At 37.7% G+C, this 22,464-nt stretch overlaps 2 protein-coding genes across 2 annotated transcripts; one reads left to right on the top strand and one right to left on the bottom strand.

Moving 5' to 3' along the window:
• The first annotated feature begins 926 nt into the window (after nucleotides 1-926).
• Nucleotides 927-10,949, top strand: LOC102025261 (olfactory receptor 7C1-like). The gene is made up of 2 exons (XM_013505047.1): nucleotides 927-1,833; nucleotides 10,897-10,949. Exons 1-2 carry the CDS (start codon nucleotides 927-929, stop codon nucleotides 10,947-10,949), a joined length of 960 nt encoding a protein of 319 aa, XP_013360501.1.
• A 4,932-nt stretch (nucleotides 10,950-15,881) lies between these two features.
• LOC102024927 (olfactory receptor 7E24-like) lies at nucleotides 15,882-16,861 on the bottom strand. Its single transcript, XM_013505088.1, has one exon. It carries the CDS (start codon nucleotides 16,767-16,769, stop codon nucleotides 15,882-15,884), a length of 888 nt encoding a protein of 295 aa, XP_013360542.1. The 5' UTR covers nucleotides 16,770-16,861.
• Nucleotides 16,862-22,464: the final 5,603 nt, after the last annotated feature.

Here is a 22,464-nt window from a genome sequence, read left to right as displayed (position 1 = left end):
TTCTTGCTTAAGCAATTGGAAAGTGCTATTTATAATCTGCCCTCTGTTGTTTCATGCTTCTGGCCCTTTTGTCCTTTTTTTTTGTGGTACTAGGAATTGCACTCAGCGCCTTTTCACTGAGGTACATCTCCATCCCTTAAGTTTTTTTTTTCTTTTTTTTTGGTTCCGAGGCAAGGTCTCACTGTGTTGCTAAGTTTTCCAGACTGGCCTCAAACTTGCAATCTTCCTGCCTCAGCCTTGTAATGCTGGACATTTTCTCATGTGGCAAATGTTTAGGAAATGCTTGTTACTGTAGGATGTTGGTGATCCCAGTTACACTATACTTTAATAATTTTTAACATGGTTTATTATTTGATGAAAGCATTTTTTTCCTTTCTTTTTCCCTCCCTTCAATCTTTACAACCTTCCTTCATTCCTTTTTTCTTTTCTCTCTTTCTTTCCTGATTCCATTATTTATTCCTTTCCCTTTAAATCCTACATGTCCTTCAGTATTTAATTCACATAATTTCCCTGCTCTCATCACTTTTCATAGCTCAGGTATGAACATTTGAACCTATTTTTAGTCTCAGTTCTTCTCCAGTCAAGAAAAATGACTCACATGGGCCTCATATGTGCTAGCGCAAGTGTGAACCATTTTATCAGTAAGATTTAAGGTTTCTCTTAAGTTTTCAGAATTGGTGATCTCAAAGCAAAGATGAAGGGGATGGGTGAGTGTCCCAGAGGCCAGTGGATATGTGTTATTCAACATTATGCAACATTTTGTATAATAAATGCCAGAATGTAGGATTCCTAAGTTTTATAATACTATGGTTTATATGCCCAAACCAACACTTCAAAAAATAAAAACAATCACAGAGAATTTATGACCTGTCTGGTGTTGTTTCATGTTTTTTATTTTCTTTAACTGTCTAGCTGATGTTGACAACATGGAACCAGGAAATGAGACACATATTTTAGAATTCTTACTTCTGGGATTTTCCCAAGACTCAGAGCATCAGTTGGTGCTATTTGGAGTGTTCCTGTCCATGTATCTGGTCACAGTGCTTGGGAACCTGCTCATCATCCTGGTCGTCAGCTCTGACTCCCACCTCCACACCCCCATGTACTTCTTCCTCTCCAACCTGTCCTTTGCTGACATCTGTTTCACCTCTACGACTATTCCAAAGTTGCTCTTAAACATCCGGACACAGAGCAAATCCATAACTTATGCGGGCTGTATCACGCAGATGTATTTTTTCATGGTCTTTGGAGTCATGGACTCATTTCTTCTCACTGTAATGGCCTATGACCGGTTTGTGGCCATCTGTCACCCTCTGCACTACCCAGCCATCATGAACCCCCGTCTGTGTGACCTGCTGGTTCTTGTATCCTGGTTCATCAGCTTGATCTACTCCCTGATCCAGAGTCTCTTGATGTTGCGTCTGTCCTTCTGCACCAACTGGGTAATTAAACACTTCTACTGTGAACTTGCTCAGGCCCTCACACTTGCCTGCTCAGACACATTGGTCAATTATGTCCTGCTCTATATGGTGACTGGCCTTCTTGGTTTCATTCCCTTCTCAGGAATCCTTTTCTCTTATACGCGAATTGTCTCATCCATCCTAAGAACCCCATCGACAGATGGAAAATATAAAGCCTTTTCTACCTGTGGGTCTCATCTATCTGTTGTTTCTTTATTCTATGCAACAGGCCTTGGTGTTTACCTCAGTTCTGATGCCACATCTTCCTGGGAAGGCATGATGGCCTCAGTGATGTACACTGTGGTCACACCCATGCTGAACCCCTTCATCTACAGCCTGAGGAACAGAGACATTAAGAGAGCTCTACAAAGAATTCTAAGGGGGAGACTATTAGAGAAAAGGAGGGGTGAGATAAGGGTCAGGGGAGTACTGGGGGGTGGAAATGGTCAAAGTATATTGTACAAATGTTCAAACATGCCAAAATGAGATCTTATATATTTCATATGCACTGATTAAAAAGAGAAAAAAAGACTTCTTGGGAGAATGTTTAGTGATGGGAGCATTGTTCCTGAGTTTTTGAGCTGCTTTCAGTACCAGCAGTAGGCTAAAAAATTCCTGCTTCTTCTCAGATGTAGCAACACTCATCTGACATCCCAGTTTGGGAGGCTGAGGCAGGAGAATCACAAGTTTAAGGCTAGTCTGGGCAACATATCAAGACACTGACTAAAATAGACAGACAAACCAGCCTCCAAAATAAAAAATCCCCACAAAATTCTATCTGTAAATCATATAAAATTTTGCTTTTCTTCACTGTTTCTCCGTCTTCAATCAATGTTACCGTGTTTCACTTCCTTCTTTCCCTCTGTTTATAGTTCACATTACTATACCTCAGTTTGGTGTTTATATTCTTGTGGGGCAATTCAACAATTGAAATACCAACTCAAAAATGTTGAATAAAGTCAGTGAGATAGTTAAAATTTTTAATTTTTATTGGTACACATTTGTAGTACATAGTGATGACATTCCTCTTGGGAAATTGGTACCTCTGCATAACTCATCTCAATTCTTTTTTTCATTTCTTTCTCCTCCCTCCATCTCTTGGTTCCCTTTCTGAAACAGACAATTTTCATCAATAACAATTACTAGATTTTATCAAATTCATTCATCAGAAAATATGTGTTGGACATTTATAGCATGACAGGATGTTTTAGATGCCTTAGATATGGCAGTGAAAAAAGATTCACAGAATTTAAATATATGTACAGGGATATGTTAGTTACTTTGTTTTCATTGCTGAGACAAAATACCCAACACCCAAAGTTAAAGGAGGAAAGGTTTATTTAACTCACAGTCTGTAGAGGTTTCAGTCCATAATTGGCTCGCTCCATGTCAGGGTGGCATGGCAGACAGACATCACAGAAGAGAAACAGTTCATGGTGGGCAGAAGGCAGTAAAGCAACAAAGGATGACCACAGATCTTTCTATCCTTTATATCTTATCCAGGTTACTTAAGGCAGGTAGCACTCACACCCATAATCCTAGAGCCCTTGATCTTAGCATTGTACCATGAATTGATCCCACTGTCACATACTCTAGATCCAGCCACTTCTGAAAAAGTCCCACCTATGATCACATGATGCTTTGAGGGGACATGTACACACAAGCCAAAATAAGGGATATTACAGTTAGTGGCCTAAAAGATTAGTATTTTAATTAGTGTCACGCTAGAATCTAAATAAGTGGTATGGATAATCTGTACAACAGTGCTGTGTGAAACATAGGCTGGAACTTAGGGAAGAAACCTGTGATCACCACCCAGTCATTACCAGAGATTTTAAAAATGAAAATTTCCACTTGAGAGGCATTTGCTATTTTGCTGCTACTAGATATTAGTTGAGATGATCTGCTATGATCTGTCTATGTCTCACCAAATTCATATGCTTAAGGTTTATCACCAATGTGATGGCATTAAGAAGTGAGACAGATGAGAAGCAATTAGGTTGTGAGAGTGGTGCCTGCATGAATGGGATTAATTTATAAAAGATGCCCCAGAGAGCTGCCTTGCCTTGTCCACCATGTGAGAACACAGTATAAGAAGGCAACATGTATAAACCAAGACACAGATCCTACTTATATAATCTTTCAAAATTTATTCAAAAATGGATAGGGAGGCAGCTTTGGTTTTGTTCTTCCACTCTTTTAAGTTTCACTGGAAAAATAGCTGGAGGGAAAAATTTGAAGGGAAACATCAACTCTTTCCTAAGAATTTTTCAGATTACAGGGCAAACACTTCATTTCATCTCTCTTGGCATCTCTCAACATCCTGTTTTTGATTTGTAATTTTAAAAGACCCAAACTCTTTGGAATCAAACCACAGTATCCCCAAGAGCAACCTGATGGAGTACTGTTCTCTTTCCTTATAGGACAAAAGGACAAAAATCTACCATGAACGCTCTCAGTACAAGAGCAGAAATTGTCTTCCTTATCAGATCAATAACATTAGATGAAAACAAAACTTTCTGAATGTTTCTGGCTTCTCCTTAGATTACTCTAACCATTGGCTCTGGTCTCAGCTCAGGTTCTTAGGCTCTGGCCAGGGGTCAGATCCATAACACATGCACATGGGCTGGTGGTTCTCCAGGCTCTACTTTTGGACCACAGTACCAGGGAGTCTGATTGCACTTCTGCCCAGCTCTCTGCACTGGAACAGACTCTATGTGCCAGTCTCTTCTCAGCTGGGTTTATTGGCTGCAACTGGCCAGTCGGGTTAATAATTTTTCAAGCACTTGGCCTCTTGGGAGATGCTCAAACAGTTCAGCTTGAGTTCTCCAGGATCCCAGTTGAGCTGGCTGAGTCCACTTGGGTAAAGACGAGGTGATGGCACCAGGAGGAGCAGGGTGGACGTGTCTGCATGTGAGGGCCTGGCACCAACAGAGATTTTTATTCATGATGCCTCCTTCATGCCAAGAAAGGCCCAATTCTAGACTGTTAGAAATGAAGGAGGCTTAGTCATTGCTGTCTATATATACACAGTATACCTATATTAAAGGATAAAATAAAATGTAATTTTGTAGAAACATGAAAATTGTAATTTCATTTCATGCTGTGGGAGACCAGATGAGAATTGAGGCCTAATTGTCCTCTTCTGTGAGCACAAAGGAAAACATAGCTGAATCAGGTTGTTTACCTGGGGGTATACAAATGGATAATGGAAGGCAGATGAATCTTGTGTTACATGAATTACTTGTACCTGTATTTGAGTGAATAAAAGTAGGTTGAGCCCCTATAGGCAAGAGCCCCCTGGCTGCCTGCAGGTAAATTAATTCTGTGTCTATTTGTCTTTTGCCCTTGTTTTGCTCCTGGGTGAGGGTGATAAACTAGCAGGATTAGGTCCCTAGAAGTGATGTCTGGGTGAGGAAAGACCAGAGTGGGCTGGTTCCCCACATGGTCCTCCTAGAATAGGGTTAGGGACCAAGAACTAGGGTAGACGGGTCTGCTATATCACACACTATTTTAGTGGGGTTGGACAAAGATTAACTTTATGTTCACTAATGATAATATTTAAATTTATCTTTTACTAATTTTATACATTCATCACATATTTATCACAAAGGGACATCCATTATCTGTTTAATCCCTAAACAGTGCTGTTGCACAAATAAGAAGTCAACTCAGAAAATATGCTTTCACAGAGATACTAATAACCTGGCCTAGATCACAAAAATAGTGAGTGAAGCAGACAAGATTTAAAATTGAATTGTCAGCATTTTAGGTCAGGATTGCTACATTTTTCATGGATCCCAAACTACTAGAAATTGTTTGGGCAGGGACTCCACATGTATTAATGCAAATGATACATTTTATGATGTTTTAGTTATCTTCACAGGGATTTAGTGTGAACCTTAATTTTGGCCTCCTTTTGAAAACTGAGTGAGGTGATTAAAGCAATGGAAGAGAATGTGGACAGTGGCAAGGATATCTTGGCATGGGGCAAGAGTCAGATCTGTGCTGAGCTGTCATGCGTCTACTTCCTTTGTTTCTGTGCCTGTGATCTAGAGCAGTTAGTCCTATAGTGGATGCAGCAGGTCTTACTGCTCTACTCTTTGATCTTCCAGGCGGCCTCAAAGGAAGAGCACGGTAAGCAAGAGGGTTCTCCCTTGAGTGACAGAGAAATAAAATGGCTGTTTATGTTTTCAAGGGGACAGCCAGCCAGGATTTCAGTCAATTTCCTGGGTATCTAGTGTCAGACATCAAAATTCAAACATGGTTTTATAAATTCCTCCCTAATTACATAGCACAAGTTACCTAAAATGCCATACTCTTTCTCTCTCTTTTTTTTGGGTACCAGGAATCGAACTCATGACCTCGTGCTTCCCAGACAGGTGCTGTGCCGCTGAGCTAAATCCCCAGCCCCATACTCTCTTATTTTCTATCAAATGATCATATTGGTGTTTAAAACTAGTGGAAAACTGTGTATTTGAAAAGGAACAAACTATGTAAAACACATAACTCAGATTCTGGCATGTAGGAAGCCTTCAATAACAGATTGTAATATGAAGGTTATTGTCATCCTCTTCATCCTCATTATCACTCTCATAAACCTTTTGGAGGACTTAGGACACAGGCTGATTATTTACTACTACTAGGGTTTGGAGGTCCAATGCACAAAGCTCATAATTAGACAAATTCTTCCATGCTATCAAAATCTCTAAGGGCTTTCTAGTTGTAGTGAAGACAGAAGAGAAAACAAATGTCCACAGAAGATTTTGGGCTTTATTTCATGTACGAGGAAGTTCATGTTTAGTATTTACATCTTTTTTTCTAAGAACCACCTGATTTTTCCACTTTTTCTATGCTAATATATTTAAAAAACATGGCTAATTAAACCATTTTGAGTGCACAGATCAGGGGCATTAATGATGTACAGTCATCACTACCACATAACTCCAGAACTTTTGATCTCCTACAGTGACACCATGTATCCATTTAAAAAACTCTTAATTTTTTTCATTCCATTCCAACCATTCTACTATTTTATATATTAAATATATCAATATATAAATATAATGTGCTCAAGAAGGCAGGAAGTATGAGTCTAGATTTTCATTTTCTGCCTTTTACATCCCACATTCCATCTGGAAGCGACAGGTCCTGGCATTACACTGCTTTGATGTCTCCTCAGGGCACTATTTTCTATGTGTCTATTTCAAACTTATTTATTTGTTATTAGTATGTGTTTGCAGTATGTAATATTTACATTCACCTCAGGGAGTAGGTGCATGTACTTAACACAACTGGTTAATGTCTCTGTTTCTCTCAGTGTGTAGATGAAAGAATTCAGCACAGGGTTTACCACAATGTACATCAGCTGTACTACCATGCCCTTTACGGGAGAATGTGGTACGGCTGACCAAAGCTAGGTGCCAGCAATTGTTCTATAAAATAAATAGGTCACAGATGAGAACCACACATGAAGGTTTATATTTCTCACCTGATGATCAGATTTTCAGAGTGGAGGAAAGGATATCACATAAGAGGAAGCAGACGAGATCAGGCGTGTTCAGGTGTGGAGAAACAGGAACCCTTCTCCACTGCTGGTGGGAATGCAGACTGGTGAAACCACTGTGGAAATCAGTTTGGAGATTCCTCAGAAAACTAGGTGTAGAGGTCCCATTCAACCCAGCTATTTCCCTTCTGGGTATTTTCCCAGAAGACCTAAAAACATCACATCACAGCGATATATGTGCACCTATGTGCATAGCAGCACAATTTGTAATTGCTAAATTGTGGAAGCAACCCAAATGTCCATCCACCGAGGATTGGATTAAGAAAATTGTGGTACTTTTATAGAATGGAATATTACTCAGCTATAAAGAAAGATAAACTTAAGGCCTTTATAGGTAAATGGTCACAACTACAGACCATACTCATAAGTGAAATGAATCGGACCTGCATGGGCAAGCACCGCATTGTTTCACTAGTGTAAAACCTGAAAGAGTTCATTTATGTATTTATTTTTTGTTTTGGTTTTTCTCCGGTACCGGGAACTGAACTCATGACCTTGCACTTGCCAGGCAGGCGCTTTGCCGCTGAGCTAAATCCCCAGCCCCGAAAGAGTTCATTTAAACTAGGAGGTATGATAGACATTGTGAAATGATAGGAAAACACTCAAGGGTAAAGGGCAACTGGGATGGGGAAAAGAGAAGGGAAAGAAGGAGAAATTTTGTATGTATGTATATACAGAATAGTTAACATGGCTGTTCTACCGTCTTCTATTTCTTTGCTGAAAGAAACTGTTAATGAGTCCTTGATTGACCAATATTGCGTGTCTCTATCTGTTTTCATGAGAAACCACTTTGAAGATATCAATATGTAATACAACAAGCATTGTTAATTTCCTACCACTTTGTTTGTAACTCTGTATTGTCACACTGTTCCTTTGCTATTTTGGTAAAAGGTTGTCTGTTAAAAAAAAATAAGAGGAAGCAACATCTTAGATTATCAAAAAAGGAAGAAGAAAAATGAAAAACATATCCCAAGATATATGTGATTAAATTATTGGTGAAAACAAGAGAATAGGCAAAATTAAGAGTTTGACAATAAATTCTTAAATATAAGTAAATAGAAATTACCACATCTGTGAAGTAGGTAAATTAAAAAATTGTGCATCTGGGAGTTCAAAAGCCCGGAAAAAAGGACAAAAAGTAAGAAGATAAAATCAAGGGTTCCTAATGAGTGGATAATGCAGGGCATGGCAGATGATATCGAATCAGTGATAGGCCATCACACTCAAAGTGTATCATGCACGCATCCAAAAATGAGAGAAAGGAACTTCTGTGTGAGGCAGCCCACAGCGTTAGGTATAGCTTTGCTGTGAGTGTGGATGTTTACAATCATCTTTGGGACTGTGGTAGAGATGAAATAAGTCAGCCCAGGTCAAGTGTTAGAGAAAGAAGCATACAGAGGTGTGAATGTGGGAGTCAGAGCTGAAGGCCAAAGCTCCTGACCACCACAAGCTGCATCACCAGCTCTTTTCTTTCCTTTGATTTTTCTTTTGTGACAGAGTTAAGTTGCCCAGGCTAGGAATGAATTTGCAGTCCTCTTGTTTTGGCCTTCCAGGATGTTGGGATTATTGAAATATACTACTGTGTTCAGTTTGGACTTCAGATTTTGACAAATATGGTTTCATGAATGCCATATAATCATAAGATATCACCAGCCACAAACGTGGCGTACTACACCTGTCAATGACTAAAAGGCAAAGAAATATTCACAGACACTTGTGGAATTTTACATTTAGTTTATTTTTATTAACTCCATACAATTTCAGTAAAATGTCTGCTGTAGAAAGCACGTCTTTCCTTTTCTGGAGCCAAACAAAGGGTGCATCTTATTTGGTTTTTCTGCATTCTGTAGTATCCTACTAATACTGCTTTATTATTTTTGTTACCACAAACCCCTTTATTTATGATTGAGGACTTTACTCAGGAAACATTCCATACATTCTGAAGTTCATTATTGGTCCTAAACTTCTTGTGCCCAAGTAGTACATTTTCCCCACTCACCTTTCCAGTCACATAGCTCACATTTTCCCTTTTTTTTAAATTTTAAGTTTTGTCTTTTTGAGACAGGGTTTCGCTATGCAGTTCAGGCTGGGCTTGAGCTCACTTTGTAGCCCAAGTTGGCCTCGAACTCACAATGATCCTCCTGCCTCAGCCTTCCGAGTGCTGGGATTGGGCCGGGGATATAGCTCAGCAGCACAGCGCCTCCCTGGCAAGTGCAAGGTCCTGAGTTCAATTCCTGACACACACACAAAAAAAAAAAAAGAAGTGAGGAAGGACCTGTCTCCTTCAAGGCTACGCCCTCTATGACCGAGTGCTGGGATTATAGGCGTGCACCACGACTCCCGGCGTCGTATTTTCTCTTACTTCCAGACCTAAAGAGAACTTGGGTTCATTATTCTTTTGTCTCACATAGTGATTTAACTGGGGTAAAATGCAAAAGAGAAAAGTAGGGGAAATATTTTAAAGATACTTGGGCAGTTCCTCACCTATAAAATTGGTATAATAAATATCTACCTTAGATGTAAGTTGTAGAAAGTTTTTTTTTTTTTTTTTTTTTTCCGGTACCGGAAATCGAACTCACGACGTCGCACTTGCCAGGCAGGCGCTGTGCCGCTGAGCTAAATCCCCAGGCCTGAAAGTTTTTAAAAGCCAGTTTAATTATGTAGATAATGATTCTTAGTCTTGTTAATCATTATATTTACTTGTAACTATTTAAAAATACCCAGGTATCCTAGCTTGAGACCAAAAAGAATTTAAACAGAAAGTTTGCATATGAAATTCTTAGTGGTAACTTCCTTTTTGTTAATTATGATTGTTAATTCATATTAATTCTACCAAGGAATGGATTTTTATTATGACAAATTTTGGTGGTCATTATTTACACCAGGAGTATGAATAATTACCTTAGGCTATTTCTTGATATGCAGATCATGCTTCCTGAATATTGTTTTTAAATCAATACTATATTATGTGCATTGCTTCAGATATAAGAATTGATTTTGTTTGAATTATCATTCATGAAATTTGAGTTCTGGGTATATCTGCGTGTTTCCACTCATCTGCACTGCAAAAGCAACTACTGTTGGGAACATGGTGTTTTTGTTTTCCTGCCAATGTTTCCAGGTCAATATTGATGTACATATTCATAAATAGTTATCTTAAGAAACTTACCTAATGACTACCTAAAGCTGAACTAAAAACTGTACAAAACAACACCCGTAGTCCCAGAAATGTGCTACTTTATGTCAACATGTGGTTTTACATTTCTCTGCAGTGTTCATATGAATATATACAATATTTAATGGTTAGGCAATATTACCAGAGAGAAGGTTGTAATTCAGTTGTTATTTTATTATTACAATGAGCCTTTGAAAGCATCTGTGTCTTTTGCCATGTCATGTCAGATAAGTGAGATTCCTTCATAATATTTGGGTTCAGGTTAGTTATGTGACTTCCAAAATTTGTGCATGGCTAGTGTACTACTACAATTACCTACATTTGTTGTCCCAATTTTTAAAAATAAATTATTAGCATTTTAATCTTTTTTTCTTAATATGTATCTTCAAAAATATCCTTGATGTCTGTCTAATAATAATAATCCTTTTAAGATAACTAATTAAGAAATTTCATAGTATATGGGGAATGTTATTTTTGTTTGGATCTTTAGTGTTTGTTTGGAGGTCCTGGCAGAGGAGCACAGCTGCTGGTACACCCTTGACCAAAGAGTGGTCCTCATCTTGTGGGAGGTTTTTCTCTTTGACCAAGTGCACAGCTCAGGGTGGAGGCACATGATACAGTGAGGGAGGACAGAGACACTTGTCTAGCTATCCAGATCAGCCAAATCAACCCTGGCAATCAGAGAGTTGACAGATGTCTCAGCCAGATCACCCTCTGCTTGGTTCTAGTAGAAGAGACTTTGCCCTAGAATGGAAGTCAGCCAAAGAATACTTGAGCCCAAGACTAGCGTTTAGACTGTGTAGGAAGTAGAGAGAATAGTGCCCATATTTATAACATCTGTTTCATGTAAACAGATATTTTGTCATAATGGTTTTTTTTTTACACAGATATTTCTGTCATTAAAGAAAGCATATTGATAAACAAAATTGTCTAAGGGCACTTGAGCCTTGAGATGATATGAAAGTCTAAAATCATTTTCAGGCTAGGCAATAAGTTTTGCCTGCCTTTCAGTCTTATATTATTTTTCTTTGCATCAGTCTGTAGCTGGTGGATTTTCTTTCATGGTCCCTTGTTATTTGTAAGAGATCTTTATTTTTATGATTACTAGCCATAATCCTGTCTTTTATGTCTGAAATTCTGTCTTTGCTTTCATTGAGGTGATTTTACCAATTTTAAATGGATTTTTAAATTTCCTATATATCTATTTGAATCTGTCTTATGGATTCCATTTCTTTTCTATGTTGTGCATTCGTGGTTTCCATCATTTTCCTATGCTCCTCTATTTTTTTTATCTGTGTCTATTCTAGACTTGCTGAGTAAGTCTTTCATTATGGGCATCAGCTCTTTTCTACCTGGAAGATTATTTCTGACTTGGTTTCCTCTATAGTCCCATGCACCTGTTTTTGAATTTCTATTGCTATCATTTCAGAAACTTCAGGTGGGTGACATCCATTTTCTTTTACTTTATTATCCCTTGGACTTGCACTATGTGGGTTAGAGTTCTGGGGTTGGGTTTTGCTTCTGTGTCTCATCATTTTCTATTTTTAAATTTTATTTTATTCTTTTCTCTGTTGAAGCCTACATATTTCTTATAGTAGGCAGATTTATCACTAATATTGAAGCCTCACTAGGAAATGTCTGTTCTTTAGAAGTGTGTTCTATGTGTAGGAAGTTCTTGGTTTTTGTGTCTGTCCCAAGATCCTACATTCCCAGTTTACTAAGAATGAGAAGTTGCCATGTATTTGGCTCAGCTTCCAGTCCTTTGGAACTGGACTATGGTGATGGTTATGACCCCAGTCACAATGTTATTATAGAAGAGAGAACAACTAGTATGACATCCTGGTTGAAGTATTGCAATTAACAATAACAATAGCATAACATGTGGCCTAGAATCTGACAAACTGTGGCACCTCTTGATTTGGTATTGCTAACCACAGGGGCAAGATCTATAGTTTTGTATCAAAACCCACCATAAATCAGGAACTTGTATGCAATGAATTTCTGACAGAAAATCATAAGAGAAAGAAATGATGAATAAGGATAGTTAAATTATCATTATTTGTGGATGAAATGATACTCTACATAGAAGACCCCCAAAACTCTACCAAAACACCTCTGGATTTAATAATCAAATTCAATAATATAGCTGGATACAATGTCAACACTCAAAAGTCAGTGGCATTCCTGTACACAAATGACAAATTCACAGAGAGAGAAATTATGGAAACCACATCCTTCACAAACATATCCAAAGAATTGAAATACTTAGGCATCAACCTAACAAAGGAAGTAAAAGATCTATACAGTGAAAATTACAAATTTTCAATCTATACATTGAAAAGTCTCTGAAAAAGAAGATCGAAGACAATATCAGAAAATGGAAAGATATCCCCTGCTCATGGGTAGGAAGAACCAACATTGTGAAAATGGCCATACTCCCAAAACTGTTATACAAATTTAATGCAATCCTAATCAAAATACCATTAGCATACCTCACATATCTAGAGAAAACATTCCTAAAATTATTTGGAAACAGAAGAGACCTAGAATAGTGAAAGCAATTCTGGACAACAAAGTCAAGGCAGAGGTGATCACACTCCCTCACTTGAAATTATACTGCAAAGCTACTGTGATAAAATCAGCATGGTACTGGCCAAAAAAAGAAACAGACCTGAAGATCAGTGGAACAGATTGGAAGGTGCAGACAGAACTAGAAAGACACTCAGCCACATTATCTTTGACAAAGGGGCTAAACATATTCACTGGATGAAAGATAGCCTCTTGAATAAAACTGGCTTTCCTCATGCAAGAAACCTTATGAACAAAATCCAGACTGTATGGGAAATACTTCAAGGACTCAAAATCTTTTTTTTTTTTAAATTTTAGAAATTAAAGGAGGAAAATACTGACAGACCGACAACATTTTACAAAACAGCATAGGATCAGTACTGACATTACAGAGTTACAGAGTGGTAGGGAATTAACAATGCTTATTGTATTACATATTGATATCTTCAATGTAGTTTCTCATGAAAACACATATAGACATACAAAGCTAATCAACCAGTGCCTCACTGACAGTTTCTTTCAGCAAGGAAATACAGGACAGTAGAACACCCGTGTTAACTATCCTGCATATACATATATACAAACTTTCTCCTTCTTTCCCTTCTCTTTTCCCATATTCCAGTTATCCTTTACCTATGAGTGCTTTCCTATCAATTCTCAATGAAGGACTCAAAATCTTATTAAATAAAGGACTCTCATCTTACTAAAAAGCTTTTGCATAGTAAAAGAAATCACCACAAAGTGAAAAGACAACCCACAAAATGGGAAAAAGGTTTAGCCAGTTGTCCCTCAGACAAAGGACTTCTATCTAGAATGTATAAAGAATTGAAAAGTATCAGGCCTCCCAAATTCAAAGACCCAAATACAAAAATAGGCATCTGAGATGAATGTGTACTTCTTAGATGAAGAAATACAAATGACAACTAAATATATGAAAAAATGTTCAACATCAATTGCTATCTGACAGATGCAAATTAAAACAACTCTGAGATTCCACCTCACTCTAGTAAGAATGGCTATCATCAAGCAATCAATCAATTACAAGTGCTGGAGGGGCTGTGGGGAAAATAACTTTTCTCCACTGTTGGTGGGAGTGTAAACTGGTGCAACCACTGTGGAAATCAGTGTGAAGATTCCTAAATAAACTAGGATTTAGAGGTCCCATTCCACCCAGCTGCTTTACTTCTGAATATCTTCCCAGAAGAATTAAAAGTATCATACCACCACATCATACTGCATATGTGCACTCATGTTTATAGCAGCACAATTTGTAAATAGCACAATGGCTAAATCTTGGAAACAAACCAAATACCCATGAACCAAGGAATGGATGAAAGTTTGTAGCCTTTCTACAGACTGGAACACTACTCAGCCATAAAGAAGGGTAAACTGGAGACTTTTATTAGTAAATGGATGCAACTAGAGCCCATACTTACAAGTGAAATAAATCAGACTCACATGTGTTAATATCATATTGTCTCCCTGGTGTGCGGAACTGAAAGAGTAAATAAGGTCCAAAATGTACAATAGATAATGCAAAATGGCAAGAAATTGTTGAAAAGGAAAAGGGAACTAGGATGGGGGAAATGGGAAAGGAAGGAAGGAAAAAGGAAAAAAACAAAATACAAGACAGTTATACTACTAGTTTCTCTGAGTTAATTGAAAAGAAAGATGTGTGCAAATATCATTTGGAGAATTTTTATACCCATATCTTATACTCTGATTAACTACTTTGAATATAACAATATTCAATGTATTAACTATTGCTATTCTCCTATTATTATTTTTTTAATGAAATTTTGTTTTACTTTTTTTTTCCACAGAAAAAGATTAAAAGAGAATGCGGTCAGTTTTGAGACTATATGTCAGTGATACAAGGGTGTTATGTGTGGTTGATCATCATGTAACACTTTCCATGAGCTTTCCCTGTGGTTTATGGCTGCATTTGCTGTAGGAGAAGTAGCAGATGCCACCCCTGCTCTGCCCTGTAATCTATCAGAACTTACTGAGTAAACAGGACAGTGAATAAGAGATCTCCAGCTGGGTGGGATGTCCCTGGGAAGTAGAAGCAGGATCAAAAGAAAGCAAAATGTTCAATGAGGCTTTTGGAACCCAAGTACAACAAAGCACCTAAATCGCAGTTCTCTTAGCTGAACTGTTGAACGTTGGTGTCCTTGCCTATGGCTACCCAAAATGTCATGTCTGTTTTCATGATGAGGGGTTGTCTATCCCACGTGTCTCTCGGTGTTAACTGGGTTACTCTGCATCACTCCTGGGTCATGAGCAAGGAAATGCACAGCCAGCACACCTCTCCTGCCAGGTGTCTGATGGAAGCTCAGTTTCTATGCACACAGTTGATAGGAATAGCACACCAAATAGGAGGCTCCTTAATCAGACACCCATGAGAGCGAGACACACAGGATGGACCCATCAAATTGAGGCCTGGAGGCACAGGCTGAGTATACTGCTTTGAAGGATCAATGGACAAGTTCATAGTTAATCAAAGTATTCCATGTTATCCAAATCTTTAAGGCTTCCTACATAATAAGGGAAGATGAAGAAGGGAAAATAAATGTCTCCCATGGTTTTGGTCCTTCTATTCAAGAGGAAACTTGTATGTATTATTTACTTCTCATAGGTTCTGTTTTTTTTTTTTTGTACCAGGGATTGAACTCATGACCTTGCGCTTGCTGGGCAGGTGCTATGCCATTGAGCTAAATCCCCAGCCCCTGTGTTATTTACTTAGCCTGGTTCATTTGTTTGCATTTTAAAGACCAATCTGCTTTCCATGCCCATTGCTTATTATGTATATAATTTTAACAATTTTAAGTGGCTATTTCAGTAGCATTAATTACATTCAAATTGTTACACAACATTCACCATAAAACTTAGCAAAAATTGTTTTCTCTTGACTCCTGATACTCATTTTCAACAACTGCATTCCTCCCACTCCACAACCCTTTCAATGACATTCTGCTCTGAAGCATGAAGAGGAATTAAAGCCATCAAATGATAATAATTAAATGTTCAGGAGAAGTATTTACAGGTCTAGGAGCTTAGCATTTATACTTTAATCTACTTACATTACATTAGAATGCTTTAGCTCCTGAGATTAGATTTTTCTACTGTGGAGTCTTCGCAGGGCATTTTTAATGTCACTGTTCCTCAAGCTGTAAATGAAGGGGTTCAGCATGGGTGTGACCACAGTGTATATCACGGAGGCCACTGCACTCTTTCTGAGGGAAGATGACACAGCTGAACTAAAGTACACTCCAACAGCTGTTCCAAAAAATAAGCAAACCACGGACAGGTGAGACCCACATGTGGAAAAGGCTTTGTATCTCCCATCTGATGATGGGATTTTCATAATAGAGGAAACGATTTTACAGTAAGAGAGAAGGATTTCTGAGATGGGAATAAAACCAAATAAAATACTAATTAAATACATCATTATATTATTGGTAAAGCTATCAGAACAGGTAATGTTAAGGAGCTGAGAAGGGTCACAGAAGAAATTAGCAATTTTTACATCCTTAAAGCAATTACACTGTAAGGCAATTAAATTATTCAGCTGCGAGTTCAAAAGGCTAAGAAAAAATGATACAAAAACTAAGAGAGCACAGAGCTGAGGGTTCATAACGGCTGCATAATGTAGGGGATGACAGATGGCCATGTACCGGTCGTAGGCCATCACTGTCAGAATCATACCATCCATACTTCCAAAAAGGACAAAAAGAGACATCTGTGTGAGGCAGCCCACATATGAGATGACCCTGCTGTGAGTTAGGATATCTGCTATCATCTTTGGGACCGTGGAGGAAATTAAACAGATGTCAGCCAGGGACAGGTTGGAGAGGAAGAAGTACATGGGGGTGTGGAGTTGGGAGTCAGAGCTGACGGCCAGGATGATGAGCAGGTTCCCCAGCACCGTGACCAGGTACATGGTCAGGAACAGTCCGAAGAGGATGGGCTGGAGTTCTGGATCCTCTGAAAGACCCATGAGATGGAATTCTGAGACATGTGATAGATTCTGTATTTGTATGGTGTTCAGAAACCTTTGGGAAGTGAAAATTCATTGGAAAAATGAAATAAGAATACATCAAAGATACTGTATATTTTTTTGAGTGGAACTATTTCCAAATAAAATATGCATGCTTGAGTACCGTACACCTTTAGCAATATTTTACAGCCATGAAAAACTCAAACTTTTTAGAAAAATTTTCATATTGGTTTCTTTGGAATTCGTTTTCTTCCATACACACCTAACTTAGAATTCTACTGAGCCATTAAAGAAGGCCAAGGACATTAAAAATAACAAGTTCTTGAGCACAGGAAAATTCATCCTCTTCTTTTAAGAAAAAGTAGAGAAAGAGTAATGCCATGTCAACTCTAAGAAAATTCTCATTCTAAGGGAAGGAAATGAAGAAAATTAAGGAAAGAATTTTCAGTAAATCGGACCAATTCCCTTGACTGAGAGTATTTGTAAGCTAGCCCTACATTATCTGAACACTGAATTAAACCCGCTGGTTCACAATCAGAACACACTGTGGGGATCTCATTGTGAATTTTCTCTCAGGAGTTTTTCCATAATCTTGAGTGTTCTGGTTTCCTTCCACTGTGCATACAAGCGATCACCCAAATGTTGTTTTTCCTTTCAAAATTGTTTCATATATAACTTCTCTCCTTAGCTGTGGTGAACTTCAATATCTTATAAAGATGATTTAGTTATATGCACTGTTTCATAGATCTCTCTGACCACAACTGTGGCATCAAAGCATACTACCCTCATCAATGATTTAAAAGTAATAATGATAAGAAGCACCAGGAAGCGTTTTACTTGTATCATCCCCATAATATAAAGAACCTATCTGGTGAATACGACAGCTCTTTGCTCTTTTTCTGTGTCTTGATTCCATATTTTATAGTATCATGTTCATGTAGTTCATCGTTTTCCAGATCATAACCTCCCTTAATTTACAACTGAAGGCTGTAGCACTGAGGGAAACCCCAAAGCCCAGGTGTGTCCCACTTTCCTATTTCAAATTAATATACTTGCACATCAGTCTTTCTTGATTCATGGTTTGCAACTCTCGTTTACTTTAGCTACCTGAAGGAAATACAGGCTTACACTCTGTTTGTTTCTTTCTTTTGGTTTTATTGAGACAGGATTTCACTATGCAGTTCAGGCTGACCTTGAACTCACGGTGTGACCCAGGCTGGGCACTAACTCATGGCGATCTTCCTGCCTCAGCCTTCTGAGTGCTGGGTTTACAGGTATGCGCCACCACACCCAGCTCCAAGGCTCACTGCTTTTTCAGGTCACACTATAATTTTTTTTTGGTACCTGGAATCGAACTCCAGACCTTGCACTTGCTAGGCAGGTGCTATGCTGCTGTGCTATACTCCCGGCCCTCACACTATGATTTAATTGGGAAAATCCAAAGCATAAAAGGACATGAAATAATGTAAACATACTTATAAATAATGTTACATTCCCCTTACTTATCACTGGGAATTCTAAGGGTTTGTCTTATGTAGTTGTTTTCAGAGAATGTTTTAAACATCTTTTAAATTTTATATTTAGTTTAGTAATATATTTACCGGTGAATATCGTAAAATATACAGATAGCCTGGCTTCAGACCAAAACCAGTTTCATCAGGATGACTATATCTAAAGTTCTACGTTACATTTTAATGGCAGAGTTGAGAACCACTGTTGTAGAATATTTCCTGACATTTAGGAAAGCTCCATGGAACAGTAACTATTTTTAATTCAATATGACACACTCTCTATATTAATGTATGAAATAACATAATATTTGCATCAGATCTAATATTTGAGGGAGAATCTGAAAATTACCTATGAAGTTTGAGTTTTGGCATCTCCACACAATTCTCTTCTTTAGAACACTTGTCCCTAAAAAGAATTATTCTTTTGAATTGGGTGGTTAGGTTTTTCTGTCAGTGTCTCCACGTCAGTATTATGTTATGTATCTGTAAACAGTTTTCTTCACAACTTACCAAACTTACCAAGAAAAGTAACTAAGGCCATCTAATAGTAAACAGTGTAGCACCTAATGGCCATGAAATGTACTAGCTTCCATCAGCAAGTGGTATTGAGTCTCTCTGTGAGAGGTATACATCTACTTCAAATGCTTTAGGTGTACAGCATTGTGAGTGACAGGGGCATCGCTTAGATTATGGGAATGTTTTCAAAATTCCTATACTTCATTCCACTTCCCCCAAGTGATAATGGTATAAACTACAAGGATGGAGAGCAGATATTTCATTTTCCATGCTTGATACACATTTAGTATTACTAATTGTCAATGTCTGTTTCTCCAGATAAAAAAGTCATTAACACATACATTTTCTTCTTAGTGAGATATATCATCAAACTATTCCTGTAGTTAGACTTAGAAAATAAGGAGATCAGGAAAGGAGGGAGTAAGAGTTTAAGGAGAGAGGACTGGATGTGATCAAAATATCTTATGTGTACATACAAAAATTTCAGATTGAAACCCACTTATCTGTATAATTAATATACATTAATAAGAAATCTATGTGGCATGCCTACCACTAATTCCTTTATGATGATGAACCAAGAAATTTCATCTCGCATAGGGAATAAAATTTCCATTTGGTTCCAGTAAAAGAGACATTGCCCAGGGATGGAAAGCAGAAAATAAACGTTTTGGTCCACATCAATGACCTACTATTATAGGCAGAATATGTGTACATTTTTATCTCTCTGTGCTTATACTGCTTGGTTGAAATAAAGGAAATAACCCCACCTATATAGCAGATGTGGTGCCCAAGGGAAATCTGGAACTTCATGAATATCCATCAGTACTTTTTTAAAAGAAAGAATTTGTTATGTGTATAACTAGTGTATTGGTGAATACAGTTTTCAAATAGCACTGAAGAATGGAATGATGTGATGGTCTGTAATGAGTTTCAGCCCAAAGCATAAGGTTCACCCACCATTTTCTCTTTGCATTTTTCTTTTTTGTCCATGAATATCTCGGCTAGATTTTTGAATCATTAGCTGATGTAGAGGCAACAAAGTGGATTTTAAATCCTATGTGTCTGTGACATAGATACAAATAGGAGTTTTTATGCTGTCTGTAATTCTATGGGACTTTCCTTTTTTGTTGTTTTTCTTTGTTTTTTGGTGCCAGGAATCGAACTCAGGACCTCATGCCTGCCAGGCAGGTACTGCACCACCAAGCTAAACCCCCGGCTCTATGGGACTTTCTTGAAAGTGATAATGAGGAAACACAGGAAAGCGTGAAGAGTATTGGAACCACACTGATTACAACCAACTTTTTTGTGAACAAAGGGATGGTATATTCAATATCAGCAGATGTAACTTTTGATGCCTCCTGTGTGCCTAATAACGCAGAGGGTCTGGGGAATCAGAAATACAAGAGAGTTGGTCACTTCTTTCCAAATCTTTATATGTAACTATACAAAAATAAAATGTCCTGTGACAGAAATAGGAAACAGTGGCTACAGATCACAGGATTTTTACTAGAGTGGTGTGATTTATCTTATCATTAATAACCTGAATCATATTTTGTCATAATTTTGTGCATGCCTCACAGATTAATCTAAATGGAACAGTCACTGTTTGTTTAAACCTTACTTGGTTCAGTAGAATTCTACTCAGATGACATGCTCAGTCTCACAGAAACTAACAGCCTGTATTACATCACAGAAAGAGTAAGTGGAGCCAAAAGATTAAAAATAGATGAAATTCTCAACCTCTGCATCCAATGCATCAAATTTTGAAAAAATTGTTTCCCACAGAACAGAAAATTTTAAGCAGAAGGCCAGAAATCTTAACCATGAGACACCTGAAATATATTTTTTTCTTAACACTTTCAGTTTCTTAAAAAGAATGTGATCAAGATGTAAAATTATATCTGCTTATGAGATTGTGTGTGATAATTATAAGCACAGAGAAGGATATGGAAATCTGAGTGATTTTCCTGGAAAGGTGGCAAGAAAGAGGTCTGCACTGAGCTATAATGTTCCTACTTTTTCTGTGATCTTTGCCTGTGATCTACAGATGTCTTCCTTGTGGTGGATACAACAGCTTCTCCACACTCCTCTGCCCTGTCAGCTACTGAGAACTCACAGTAAATAAGGGGTCTTTTCCTGTAATGACAGGGAAATGAAACATCTGTTTGTGTTGCCAAGGAGATGGTCTGAGAGGGGTCTCCTGATAATGCCTTGTGTCCTTCTTCAGATACCTTAATGCAATGTAGCTTCACTCTTCTCTTCCTAACAACCAAACACAAATTACTTTCTTCAGATAATAATAAGTTGTAATAACTACCAGAAGACAAAGCACACGAAATGAAACAAACTATATACAAATATTTCTCACCACCTGGAATTTAGGAAGCCCTCAGAAACAGGTTATGATGCTATGGTTACTGTCATCCTTCTCCTGTTTATTATCACCTTTGTAACCATGTGGCATGCTTAAAAAGCAGTTTAGAAAAACACATTTGCTGCTGTTGTGGGTGATAAATCAATTCTAAGTAGAAGCAGGGTTTGTAGGAAGCTAATTTTGAATGAGATTTCTGGTATCCACACTACAGCCAAGAATACAAACCTTACATTTCTCATAACGGGTATATTTCATAATAGGTTCCTCTCATCTGTCTGCCCAGTTGTTATGTTTGTCCTCATGATGTGAAAAAACACTTTCAGGAGTCCTTCTTACATCCATGGATCTCTCTGCACTCACTGGGCTATGCTGCTTCTCAGCTGTGTCATAAGTGAGGAGTGAAGATCTGAAGATGTTCTTATGGCTGGTGTCCAGTGAAGGTCAGGGTTTGTTCTCAGGATGGAAATGAACACAGTGTCAGACAGGAGTTCCTGATGCAGACAGCCAAGTGAACAGACAACAAGGTTAGGGAGACAGTTATACTGGAGCCATTAAACTTAAGGGTTGGGGCACAAGCTGATTATTGACTATTATATGACCTTGGAGCCTCAATACTCAGAAATCATAATTATCTAAATTGGTCCATGCTACCCCAATCTCTAAAGAATTCCTAATAGTAGCCCTTGGAGCATCTGATTAATTTTGTCATCAAGACAAACAAATGAGGTCTATCAGACCCACGTTTATTCTTTAGAATATTTCTATTGATGAATTGTTAATTTAATTTTATGAGTTTTACTATATTAAACAATGGGTACTTAACAGAAAAAAACCTCACAAAATATTGAGTTTTTAATATTTATTGTTTATAAAAAAGCATCAAAATTTTCAACACTGACTGGATTTTGGTGCACAAAATTTATAAAAGACATGAGAAATAAATTTCTATATGAACTACAATGAAAATATGAATTGCACTCTAAGCAAAATAATCTTTACTTCAATTATCACATCTAATGCAATCTGCACACATGACAGCAGCAAGTCCTATACACATGCATCGCATACACTGAAAGCATATGTCTTGCTTTCCTGGCCTTTTGTAGGACATACTCGACATCTTGCTGTTTTTTTCAGGAGGTTCTTATTATACTATACAATTTGTAGTTGATGGGAATGTAAAATATCCATGAAATAAATTTTAAAATTCTTAATATGTAATTGTGTGTTTAGAATAGACATGAACATTTTCACGTCAGCTGTGTACTGTGTACTTGCTTACAAAACCTAAAAA

This window comes from Chinchilla lanigera, unplaced genomic scaffold (genome assembly GCF_000276665.1).
Source record: "Chinchilla lanigera isolate Chin_1 unplaced genomic scaffold, ChiLan1.0 scaffold00094, whole genome shotgun sequence".
Classification (NCBI taxonomy): Eukaryota; Metazoa; Chordata; class Mammalia; order Rodentia; family Chinchillidae; genus Chinchilla; species Chinchilla lanigera.
Note: the sequence above shows the minus strand (reverse complement) of the source record. Positions and strands in the feature narration are given on the sequence as shown.